Source organism: Polypterus senegalus, chromosome 2 (assembly GCF_016835505.1).
Source record: "Polypterus senegalus isolate Bchr_013 chromosome 2, ASM1683550v1, whole genome shotgun sequence".
In the NCBI taxonomy this organism is placed as follows: domain Eukaryota; kingdom Metazoa; phylum Chordata; class Cladistia; order Polypteriformes; family Polypteridae; genus Polypterus; species Polypterus senegalus.
Window position 1 is genome coordinate 62,419,390 of NC_053155.1, and position 13,690 is coordinate 62,433,079.

Below are 13,690 nucleotides of genomic sequence, written 5' to 3' on the forward strand. Positions count from 1 at the left end.
AAATCCTGATTTATCAAAATTCTCTCTTGACTTGACAGATCATGTTTTTCTAGCATATGTTTGGATGAACATGTGGTTGTGAAAACCAGTTAAGGAATGGCATTTACACTAAAGCACATTATGAGCCTCATTCAGACTGAGACCATGGAAACATACAAGTAAAGTTACATGTACGTGCTCTACTTATTCACTTTATTTGTATCCCTACATAGCCCATCACAAGTTCCAAAAAAATAATACATTACCATCATTTTTCTACCATTTTACAATTTTTTTATTACTCTGTTGGTTTTAAACCATAAGTCTGTCAAAGCTGAAGAAATGCAATTTCTACAATTAATCAAAAAATACAATGTACTTGAGGGTATCTGTTGTTAAACACAATCCCCCAGATACAGTGATTCCTTCTCTCCGTAGAGGTCTATGCTGTGCTTCTGCTGCTGGTTGGCATGTGTCAGGTTTTGGTTTTCCACTAGAACACTTCATTTCTAATGTACTGTGTATTATCAGAGCGCGTTTTTGTTTTGGACGGCGTCCTTTGCCCAGTTTTATTCCTCCTACACAGCTGTTTCAGTTTCAGTTAATCACTTTGGTTTAATCCCCACTTTATGGCATCGGCTGTTTGCATCTGTTTACTAGATTTGCTTCATCAAACACTGGGCTTTATGCTTTGAAAGAATTTCACAGTTTTTAAACTGGGAAGGGGTCTATTACTGTTTCATTCTTTAAGGACATTTAAGTATTTTATTGTATTGCTTCAGTTTTTGCAAAAGGAATATTTGCAACTCCAAAATATGCCCTTTTCTATTAACATAGTAATCCAGAAGACATAAAATAACGGTCTATGACAAATAAGACTTTTACACAGTACTGTAAGTGAACATTGTACATCACCTTTACTACAGTTAACCAGATTAACAGGATTTTTCTGCTGCCCTAATTGGTTTTGTTCTGTTGTGCTTAATTAAATCCGTATGTATCCCTTAATCACTTTCTCTGTTCGCACCTTGTTTGTGGTTCGAGTAAGAACACATCCTAGCAGCTTCTGTAGTGTGCAACAATTTTTAAATGATTTTGGTGTCAGTTTTCCATTTGGTTTTGACACCCAGAGAGCCCCAAAACACATATATGCAGGTTGGTAATGGTGCAGTTTTTCACAACATAGTTTGATGCAGTTAACTTGCACAATCTCTGCAACCTACAATTCATACATGCTTACTAGTTCAGTGAGAGTCATCCAGTTGTCCCTTCATCTACTATCAAATCTGCCTAATCCAGTTCAGAGTTGCTAGGTTTATCCTTCCAAAATCAAGCACAAGGCAGCAACCAACCCTGGATAACATGCCAGTACATCCTTGGGCACACTAACTCACACGGGGCAAATTCCAACTGCTCACATCTGGTGGGTACGAGGACAAAACCTGCATAGAGACAGGGCCTGTTCTGTGATTTAAACAAAAAGCAGGAGTTTTGAGGCACCCGCTGTATCCATTGAGCTAACATGCCATTCCAATGAAATTCAATCCTTGGGGATTCACAAATGAATTATGTCCTTTGTTCAGTTTTACTTTACAAATAAATTAAAAAAAAAGCTGTCCAGTCACAAAACGTGGTCACACTTTAACAAATGGGGACAATCCAACACCTAAAATCAGGGCCTTGCTTGCTAAACCAAAACTGTTGTGGAAAAGCATCTGCTACCACAGCAAATATATAACTTTTAAGTATTCTGGGGCAAAAACAAGGTTGCTTTTTGAGGAGCTGTAAGGCTTTATCTCAAAGCTGTGACTTATGTTTTGCTACTCAATATCTAAAAGGCATGAAATGTTTTGCTATGTTGCCTGAGTTAAACATAATTAACATTCAGTAATCAAAACTGTAATATCACATTTGTGATTTATGCGTTATGGGACTTTGCAATAGATGTGTGTCCGCTGTGTCTGCAATTTCAGCTTATTGGATGTAAAAATATCAAATAATAGTGTCATATCACTTTCATCTATAGTAAAAATTAGTAGTGTGGCAGACGCCCCTTCATTCTATATTCAGGGGAGCAGTCCTGGATGGTGCAGTACCTCCCTCTGGACGCTAGATAGCTGCCCCCCCTGGGTTGGAGCGGTGCCTCGGTTTCCCGCAGGGTTCCATGGGAATTGGAGTTGGGTGCAGCCCTGTTGGGTCCTGCAGGCGCCGCCAGGGGGTGCTGCAGCTGGGACTCCTGAGCCCTTATGGGCAGTGTATTCACCACACCCGGAAGTGCAGCCAGAACTCGGCAGTCAACCACCTGGAGCACTTCCACCACTCAATGGCCAGAGTCGGGAGGAGGAGGATGAAGCTTGATTGAGAAGTGGTGGTGAAAAAGAAGAGTGTGTTGTGTTGGTGCTTTATTGGTCTGTTTTGGGACTGTGTTGTGCCTGTGGGGGTCATGGGGAAGATGTGCCCCACAGGTGAAGAAGAATAAAAGTTTCTTTTGTTTTATACCTGCCTCTGGTGTGAGTCTGTGTTGGGTCAAGCATGAATATAGCATCTTTTTACAGTAGTTACAAGTTTTTATGTGGATAACAAGTTGAAAACATTTGAAAAAAAATATTACAAGAAACAGGGATAAAAGTACACACCCTCAGGTTGTAACTGTAGTCACATTTAACCGTCGTATCAAATCATATAAAAATGGAACTTGCCTTTGCGTAATATTAGTAGAATGTCTGTGGGACTTCCCTAGAGGTTCCTTTGCTGTACTTTCCACTACATGCTGGTTTTTTTGGCTATATTTACACATAAATGTAGCTTGCATGTATATAAACATAAACATATTTAGCTTAAAAAAAGCACTATATTGAAAGTTGGATAATATTATCTTATGTTAAATAAAGCCATGTAGGACAATATCCTTTCCAAGTGTAAACAACTAGATAGAGATTGCATGAAAGCAGAAACCCAAGGTTAGATACAAGGTACTTTTATTTACAAGTTGTTGTTAAAATAAAATCATTAGACAAAGATGAACTTGGTTTACCAAATTAAACTTTGTAAAAAGCATTAGAATATGGTGGTAAAAAGCATATCTACAGTACCCTGCGGCTGCTGCTGTCACTTTGGTTTAACATATGACTGCTACTCTTTTGGAATGAACAGGCCATTCAGCCTTCAGTTCTTTTATCCAAACTAAGCCCATCTGGCACAAATGGGAAAAGCCTGGGATTGTTTGGTCCAATAGGAGTGTCTCTGACTGCTCATTTCTTTCCCAAAGTGGACTAGAGACCCCTGCTCTGGTAATGTGCTTCATTCTTGACATAACAGCTGTATGTTTTAAGAAATTACTCAGCATCAAAAGACATGTGAAGTGGTATTTTTCTTTCATGTTTGACTGCTGTGTCTCCATCACTGTTTTTAGAGTGTGTGCAAAACAATTTCCCTTTTTTCACAAAGAGCAACTCCTATGCAAAATACAATTTTTAATATATTTCATATCTCCAATAACCGGTTTTGTAATTTGAACAGCAGCTCTACTCTGCACTGTATACCGTACTCACCACAAAGTGATTTTATAAACAGGATGTCAAAGGAGACGTTTTAGTTAGCAGAAGTGATCATTTGTAATATAGGGAATTGAAACATAACAACTAATTTAAGTTAATGGCATACATTTTCATTGACAGGTCACATGGTGTGCCTTTTCTGGGTTAAAAATTTATGAATTTTTTTTTATAGTTTGTCTTTTTAATGCACAGAATCCACATGGAACCATAATATGTGCACAATATTATTTTAAAGGTGTTTTGCTTTTCTGCATTATAACTATTGAGAATTATAGATTTTTTCATGAGTATAATCTTAGGACATAAAAACAGTAACTTGTGCTTCAATATGCCACTATCTAGTGTTTTTTCCCCAAAGACAAACTGATTTTGCAGCTCTTTTAACACTAGAATCCCTGAAGCCTACGAAAAAACTCATAAAACACGTGTTTATTTGATATTTGGACTGAAGTCTTCACACATTATACACTTCACGTCATTATACACTTACCCAGATCTTTGTAGACACAGAACACACATGACATGCATTCCAAATAACAATATACTGTATTATTTAACCTGTACAACTCCAAGAACTTCACACGGAGATAAGGAGCTTTGAGCTGGGGGAACTTTTTGCCAGAGTTGAGCTTCCTGCTTGTACTGATAGACATACTTACAAAACAAAAGACGCTGATGAGGAGAGGTGTGAAGGAATTTAAGGTGGCCCGGGATTATGAATTTTTTCGTAGGCTTCAGGGATTCTAGTGTTAAGTAGTGGAGGTATTTTTCAAAATACTTACTAGTCATCTGGCCCAAGGCATAGCACCTTCAGAGCGGTCATTAATCTCCAGGATGGGCCATCACATCCAAAAGTCAAGTTCCTGCCACACAGAACCAGAATTTGAGGTTTACAAACAGTATCATACACATTCAACTTATAAACTAATAAAAAAGAACCCAGTCTGTGAATCACTCTAAAATAAGGGTTACAAAGATTGCAACATCCAAGTACTGTGCATTGTCTAGTCCACCCACCAGCAAGTCGATACTTCAACGTATTCTAGGCATTAGCTCTAACAACTGTGATAGAGTACCCTTGTAGTCCCAAAAATGTCTGAAACTATAGTATATAAACTACTCCCCAGAGTCTTTAATCTTCTTTAGGCAATAAAAATATAAGACTGTTTTATTTATATCAAATCTCTGGGCCACTACAGTTCTGCATTCAACTTGTCTGCAATGTGTTGGATCATCTTTCACATGCCCTACTAAGTAATAAAATGTATACACTCTCAATAATGCACTGTGCTGTACCAGAATGTTCTCTGCTTTGTTCTCAGGAAGATAAAGTACTTTTGTACTTCCATTTTGAGGTGTGACTGTTAGGCAAGCCAGTGATGAGCTCTGAAAAGTCCAGAACTATTTGCTCTTTTAGAAGCTGCCACAATAATTGCAAAAAAGAAAGCAGATCTTGGGCCAGTAATGCTTGGACCACAAGACGTTATGGTGATCAGAATGTGGAGCTCTTTTTGATCTTCGCTAACTAGCAAAACATGAGAAGAGTCACAGTGTCTGCCTGTAAGTGCTAAATTTAAAAAAGAAAAAAAGGTAGTCATAGCTGTGCGCTTTTCATTTTTTGAACATGTAGTCAACTTAAGACCATCTCTGTAAACAGAAGTGATTGGGATATGATGCTATGCTGTGCCTGTTTTATAGAAATGCAAAGACCTGCTCTGAAAAATGGAATGGAGGGAAACACCTCAGCCTCATTGCGTTCAGGAAAAACTTGGCATTATAGTTATTAGTGCTACTACCACCCAGAGGGAATCAAATTAACATTTTTATGCAATATTAATGAATTATTTTCTGCTAATTTCAAAAAGTCTACAAAATTCCCTCAAATGAGAAGAAAAAGGAATTTGCTAGTCTCACGAGGCCAGACATGATTCTCAAATGAGAATACATGTCTGGAGACAATCCGTGAAAAAAACTGTAGTGAATAGCATCAAAAACCGGCACTGCAAAGGCTACACTCAGAGGGCTTCTTCCTAAAACACCCGCCCGTCATTCCTACAGACTAAACTGTCAATGTTCCAGGAGAGAGCAAAAAAGCTGAATAAAAGACTTGACACAGTATGGAAATAAAGGAGATTCAGGATTTCAGTAGCACAAGGTAACTAAAGCTTAATAATTAATTTACATGCTGTAATGACCGAGGAGACAGACACACACATACATATTTGTAGACCACCGTAGCTCCATGAAAAGTGCAAAACTATATGACATAGCAACAGCAAACAGAGTTTAGATCAATTAGACAGTAATGTAGGTTTACTTTAGTTACTCGTTTGGATTTCTTAATCAGAAGATGGGCTCTGTGCAGCCTTGCCCCTGCTTTACTTAATTCTGGTGTTTTGAGTACTGAACTCTACATATCAATTCTGTTATCAGCAGTCCTTTTGATATGGTGTGACACACAGTTTATTTCAAATTCAGATTTTGCAGTTCACATTTTCACAAGCACAGGTGCCAATTTTTTCAAGATCAAATCAACTCCTACACTGTTGTCATAATGATGAGAGCACACACACAGCACCTGTGACAACATATTGTTCACGTTTATCACCTGTTCATTGAGGTCTTCGAATGTCAATTTGTAATTAGATGTTACAGAAAGGTTTTTCGCTTGCAACAGGTTATGTTTGTCTTTAACATATGCAATGTGCTCTCTGCACAAGTGACACACACTTCTATGTTTAATAGGGTTTTTGTTTAGGAGATTTTTCAAATGGTCCTCATAATCAGACGCTTGCTGTCTGTCTGATTAGGTTAACAACAGCACCACTGCTCTTTGCAGCTTGAAATCACTTCCCCTACTTTGAGTGCCACCTTTATGAGGCATTGGATTGGTTTAGAAATGTGACACTTGGCAAGTCATCTAATCTCTCCCACCTACCTTTAAGCAAAATTCATTCATTGTTGCCTCCAGACATATTATATATTACACGTCTGGCTTTAGCAAGACTAGGAACTTGCTGATGCGATCACAAGCTCCATTTCTTTTTTCTTTGGCTACTCCATTTTCTTACTAAAACTAACATTATGGCTGTGAAGTTTTAATCAGTTTCAGTCGTAAATTTACAACTTTTATATGATGTCCAAAGAGATATCAGTCCTAATGCACACATCAATGGTGTGGATGCCTTAAAATCATGTTACTATTAAATTTGACAAAAATACCAAATTTCACAAATTCTGAATACCTAAAAGACTGATAAATGTTTTATGTAATGAATGTTACTTGTAAGAGCCATTTTCCTAGTTCTATAAAATTTACGAATATTTATTGGATGACAATGCATAATCTGTGGGACGTTCCTATAACCCCCGTAAAAAGAATTGTGTTGGTATATTCCTGCCATTTCTAACAGCTTTGACTAAAACAATACTCTTCAGTTAGTGACAGCCTTGCCATGAGTAAGGTATGGAAGGCATATGGTTTTAAACCGTGTCTGGGCACATGCCTATGTGCCAATCGGCTTAAGGGCTTTTTGATTGTGTGAAGTAAATATGTAAGAAAACAGTACTTAATTCACGTGCTGTGCCGTATGCTTAAAGCATACAGAAGAAGCTAAGAATCTTTAAGTATATAAAAAATTAAGAATTTTTAAGTAAAGAACTTTTAAGTACAGAAATAACTCAAGTTTTTCAAGAAAAGCTGTTTAAGACAAGATACATTTTTTCCCTTTTATTCTATGTGTGAAACTATTTTTTTCTTTTATTCTTGTGTGGATTATTTGCTTTTAACTTTCACTAAATATTTTCAAAATGAACTTTTGGACTGTGAGATTTCTTTCGGCACACATTTACCCGTGCTTGACCGTGCCTTATTTTGGCTGCTACATTACTAAAACTGACCATTTGAATTTGATAAAGCCTTGTTCATGACTATGCAAATTATAAATTCAGTAAAGAACTACTGGTCTGCTGGAAATTAACCAGCAGATAAGTTTTGTAAACAGATCAGGAGCTGGGATGGAAAGCAAAAACATTTACTTAGTAACATGCAAAGCATCAAACCAGGGGATCAACATAAAAGAAATCATAGCCTGAAATGTGTTAAGGTCAAAAGCAAATATATCAAAGCACAATACAAAACCAAGGATCATTACAGAATAACTCATCATGGCCAAAGTCCTTATTAACATGAGAAACCACTAACTATACAGCAAAATTGTCTTTTTAGGAATCCAGAATGGACAATGTTAACAATTAAGCCAACATTTTATATGACCTGGTCACATCACACAATGCATCTTCCTGTCGTGATGTCCTTGTCACCCAAGGTTGTTGCTAGAAACAACTCTAAACAAAAGGCCTTTGCCCATTACCCTAAAGGGAAAAAAACGAGGTCATAAAAAAAAACAATGACACAAAATATTTGCATGGATCAAAATATTACTAATGATTACATGAATTTTAAAATTTACAACGCCTATCAGAACACTAGCCAAGCTTTCCTAACAACTACAGTTTATCCCCAACCAACAGGGCAAGGTAAAGCAAGAAAATCCCTGTGCTGAAACCATCACATTTAGTGTGGACGTACCAATGACCATGACGACCAACCTCCAGACAAAGCTACACAGAATACAACTGAAAAGGGGAGCTTTCTTCAAAAATCTGACATTCCAAGCAAACATTTAATACATGTTAAGACTTAACCAGAGCTGAATGAATAATGTGTTAATATAAAGTGTGGAGTGAGGCTAAAAGTGGACAGTATTATTCAATAGAACTCTCTAAAGATGCAGACACTTTTGGGTTTATTCAACAAGAAACCTCATGCTACAGTATCTTACTCAGCCAGCAATGAGACTCTAAACAGTACAGTTAGATTTTAGTTTATCTAAAACATGAAAATGTCTCCCACAATGGTTCTTCTACAAGCTGAGCCACATTCTTAAGTAGTCAGGCCAGACTATTTCGTATAGCATGGAGGTAATCCAAGGTGATACTGTTATTACCAGTTTTTCACTATCAAAAGTAACTGTACATGTTCATAGCACAGAATGTTTGTGTGGATATAAACAAACAGAGTGAAGCTCAATGTGATGTCACAGCCGTACATCTAATAGATCTCCACTGGCAGTATGACAAATGTTTTAGAAGATTTAAAGATTTTTGTCTAAAATCTATACCCAAATACACACAATTTGAATTCATTTCAATTATTCAAGCAAATCTTTTTTTTTTTTTTTTTTTTTAAACAGTTGGCACTAAGGGAAATTACTTACAGATAACCACATGGTTTAAGTCCACTGTTTGTACCAATAGATCACTGCTAGTTGTAACACTGTCGTAGTTAACACAAAAGAAAAAACAGAAATTAGCTTAAGAATTGCCTGTTGTCTTTAGTTGCTTGCTTAAAGGAAAAGGAAAATAGGCTTTCCTTTGCTGACATCCAGGGCATGTTCTGCATGCTGAAGTCCTCCTTATGTGATGGATTGTACTGACAGCTCTGTGAATCTTGAACAATATGCAGTGTTTGCCCTGAAAACTTCATTTTTGGTTGCCGCTAAGAGACCCAGAGGTACTTTTTCCCTTTGGAATGATATTTGCTGTTTTTTCAGCTGCCAAGGAGAATAGCATGGTGTGAGTGAAAGGAATGTAGTTCATCAGCATGTGAAATGGTGGCAGGCATAGCACGGCACAGCACAGCAGAAGCAGTTGACCAATAACAAACCAGTTAACCATCTTTGTATCTGTTAATAATAAATAAATAAGTGAATTCCTCTGTATGGAAGAAAGGAAAAGTAGTTAATTAAAGTATACAGCATTTGCTTAGAAAAATGGACACGGATAACTCTTGTAGAGATTTACAAAATGTCAACCAAGTAGCATCAGGGAGATACCATGTAGGTTTAGTAATAGTGAGGATATCTTTATAGTAAATACATGGACTTGAAGATGTACATAAAGGTATTTAAACAGGTAATGTAGTTTGTATTTAATGTTTATCTAATATTTCATTTTAAAAGGAGTTATCAGTTAACCATCAACACCAAACAGGATTTCAGCATAAGGCTAATGTAAATCCTATATGATGCTGGATTTTATGGAGTCTTGCTTTGGTAAGGTCTGCTCCCAGAAAGACTACATCTGTGGGAGATGCCAGCTGATCCAGCACCTTGAAGTGAGGGTGACTGAACTTGAGGAGAAGGTGGCTAGCCTGCATTGCAGTAAAGGATATCCAGATCTTGCCCAGGTTTCCTTTGGGGAAATAGTGTGCACCTCCAAAGTGGCATGAGAGGTTACTCTAGGCCAGAGAGGTGATTGGTAAGGATGACGAGCCCCAAAGGGTCACCTTAAAACCATTACCCATAAAGAGATAGTTATGGGATATGAAGCTTAGGTTTGCTCCAACGACACAGAGTCTCAAATGTTGTGTTGTGTCCTAGTATCAAGCACTGGAGTTAGAGCCATCACATAAATGGGTATTAATGCTCCAAAAGGTTTTACTGATCAGGTCAGTCCCCCTTAGCCTGCCTGGAAACAGCCCTCACCCCAGCAGGGTTTAATCCAGATCACTGGCCTACTTCAGGCCTTGCAGGTCCAAAAGGGATTTTAGCCTTAATAGTAAACTTAAATGTCCCAAAAATATCTCTAATCTCCACAATAGGAGGATGACCTAAAACCTCGGCTTATCCAGTCAAAGGTAAAAACAGAATATTTATAAATAAAAAGGGTTTATTTTCAAACATTTTACAAATACAACGAAAAGCTCACAAGAGAAGAAAAGAGGCACCAAGGAGTTGCCAAAAGGCAACCCAAATGCAAATGAGTCTCAAATAAATAAATCTAGTAACAGGATCCAATAAACGGAGCAAAGTAAATAAAAAGAAAAAAGTCAGATAAGAAACAGAGTACTCACTGTCACTCCAACACGCCATGTCTGAGTTCTCTCCTAGCCTTGATCTATATAGCCAGAGGGAGAGCTCAGACATGGTGATGTTAAGGTGGCCCTGTCTCTTGGGGCCCCATCCACAATGAAGATGGCACATAAGTAGATTTAACGTAACACTGCATAAACGGAAAATACATAAAAATAAAGTACATAACTCAGAAACATGAAAAACCAACAATAAAACACAAACACATGTAATAGCAGAACACTCAGGCACAAAGGTGAGGGACATCCCTGGAAGGGTGAATGGGATCCTGGCCAGAACAAAGATGGATAGAATTGTCATTGTCCACACTGGAGCTAATGACATGTAGTACATAATGGCAGGCTGAATGCACTGCAATCAAAATTTTAAAGAGCTAGGTGCCAAGTTCTCTGCGGTTCTGCCTATCACATGCCAGTCCAGGTAAAATCAAGGAGATTAGAAGGCTTAACAAGTAGCTCAGACCTTGTAGGATAGAAACACATACAGAAACGTTTATGGGACAATGGGGCTCTTTGTGGAACACTTGGAACTTCTGCAATGGCAGGTTACATTTGAGCAGAAGGTCTACCAACGTACAGGGGAGCTGTACAGTATGAGTAAGTTAGCCAAAGAGAATTTAAACTAGAGAACAGGGAGTTTAGGATAGGCCAGGTTTGGAATGTTACTACATAAAGTATACGGACAGTTGTAGATATACAGATACTGTATACAAAGTAACTTTGAAATGTTTAAATTACAGTTTAAAAGCATAAGTACAATAAGGAACACATTAAAAATTGTTTGATTTAAAGCCAGAGGTATCAGGAAAAAAACAAGCGACTTGGGAGTTATATGTAGATGCACATTATTACAATATTATAGCAATAATAGAAGCTCACCTAAATAAAATAGATGGGGATGAGTATAACAAAGAAGGTTACACATGTTTAAGAAATGGTAAAAAAACTGAAAATGGGTGTGAGGTTGCCATTTATGCAAAAAGGAATAGGATTACAAGTTTTCTTCATTTTGAAGATGACCCACATCTTAGTGAGGATGTTAGGATTTGACTAGAAACTAATAGGGAGAGAATCATGATATTGGGAGTGTGCTGTGGACCCCCAATGCAGACAGTAGTGTCAATATGTATCTTTCTGTTAATATTAAAAAAGTAATTTTAGAAGGAGCTATTATAGTCACGTTGAACTTTAAACCAAATTTAACTAAGCTAACTTTCCAAATAGCAGAGCACAAGCACAGAAGATTTTAGACATAATCATTGGCAGTTTTTTTAGCACAGTTTATTAATGCAATAGCAAGAGTGATAGTCTGTTGAGATTTAGGGTTTTGCAATAATCAGGATAAATTGAGAAAGTTTGTTGCACTGTGATTTAATAATTACCATCTAGTGAAAATAATAATACATCCTGAAATTTAAAAGCAGTAAGAAATTAAGCAGAATTCCATAGGACATAAATAAGGAGCTGAAAAGGAAGTTACAAAAGAAAAAAATAAACATATAAAGCATACATGGCAAATAAACCCTGTACCTGCCTTAGGGTTTACGAGAGCATGTGAGCAATGACTAAAAGGAATATTAGGAAAGCCAAAATGCAGTTAGTGGGGAAGTATTACTGAAAAGGCAAAGTATGACACAAAAAAGGTTCTTTCAGTACTTTAGTAAGAAAAGAACAGTCAAGGAGGAAGTGTATCAAAAACAATAAGGACAACTAAAATATAGACAGAGAAATAGCAAATGATCGGAGTTTTGCACAGGTGAAGAAGCTCCCAGCAATAACAGAGATTATCAAGAACATACTTACTGATTTGGAAGCTGAAGAAGAGAAAATGTTTTAGATTAAATAGTCTGAATTTTGCAAATATTATTCCTTTATATAAAAATGTGAATGGGCAAGTAAGCTTAACATGTATCATGGATAATTTGATGGAAACAGTTATTAAAGAAAACCAGGCATTGCATGTCAAGAAAAGGTGTACTAGTGAGCAGTCTGTACTGGCAAATCTGTGTGAGGATCAGGAAGTGGATAAGGAAAGCACACCTGGTACAAACAATAGCATAAAGATTTAGAGCAACCAAAACCAAAGAAGAGAAATCAGAAATGAAGTTGAAGAACAAAGTGAGGTCACGGCCAAAATTAAACTCAAGCAAATACCCACTGGAATAAAGTCTTTACCAATTTAGTTAGTGGGATGTTCAAAATATCGACTGATTATATTGTCCTATTGAATATGACACGAGTCAAGACCTCCCAAGGTCCACCCCTGACCACCTCAGATGTGTGTACCAACTGATTCACAAAATATCGACACCTGTCTAAAAACAAAATGGCATAGTGGAATTTTGACAACAATGATGTTAATAATTTTCATCTTTTGAAAAGGGCTTCCTAGATGAATCTTCAATATGCCAAAAGATTCTCCATGTTAAAAATAATTAACAGGAAACCATTCTTTTGTAAAGGAGACGTGTACTTCGTTCAAAAAATCAAAATGAAACTGAGTTTAAGAAACAGCACAAGTTCAGATAAGGAAGGACATCTTTCACTAATACACTGGTTTCTATGAGGAAGCAACATAAGCATATAATCAGAGAAGTAGAAAATGATTATTAATCTGAATTTTCAGAAAGCTTTTGACAAGTCAGCGCATGAGAGGCTAACAATCAAAATAAAACAGTGGGAATTCAAGAGCAACTACACTGATTTCAGGACTGAAGAAGTTGAACCTTTTCAGTTTAAGCAAATGAATGTTAAGAGGTAACATGGGAGAGGTTTGTGAAATTAAGAAAGAATTTAGTATGGTGAGCACCAGTTACTACTTTAAATTAAGTTCTTCAACAAGAAAACTGAGAGATACATGGAAACTTCATAGATTTTGCACAAACATTACAAAGTTTTCTTCATACACACATAGACACGTGTGGCTGAGAGGAATACTTGAGGGCAGGGCTATTCAATCACAGATTCAGTTGGGCCAGATTTTCAAACCAAGGCATTTTGCTGGGCCATACATTTTCAGCTGCTGGTAAGTGGCAGGTGATACATTTTAAAGCAACATAATTGAATGTATTGTAAAACAAGTATTATATAGTTATTGTTTCCCTTTTAAATTTGGTCATATCTAACACAGGCAAATCAAAAATTGCATTCAAAAATAAAAAACTATAACTGAACAGAATCTGAGGTAGTAACAATACTTTTTTCCACTTCTGAAATAAAA

General features: G+C 36.9%; 1 protein-coding gene across 4 annotated transcripts in view; it reads right to left on the reverse strand.

The window, feature by feature from the left end:
- The window catches only part of setd4 (SET domain containing 4), a 44,897-nt gene that overhangs the window by 6,183 nt on the left and 25,024 nt on the right, over nt 1–13,690 (reverse strand). For all 4 annotated transcript variants that reach the window (XM_039743839.1, XM_039743842.1, XM_039743841.1 and 1 more), the window contains one exon: nt 4,319–4,399. In XM_039743839.1, coding sequence (XP_039599773.1) covers nt 4,319–4,399 — 81 coding nt within the window. The remainder of the gene's footprint in view (nt 1–4,318; nt 4,400–13,690) is intronic.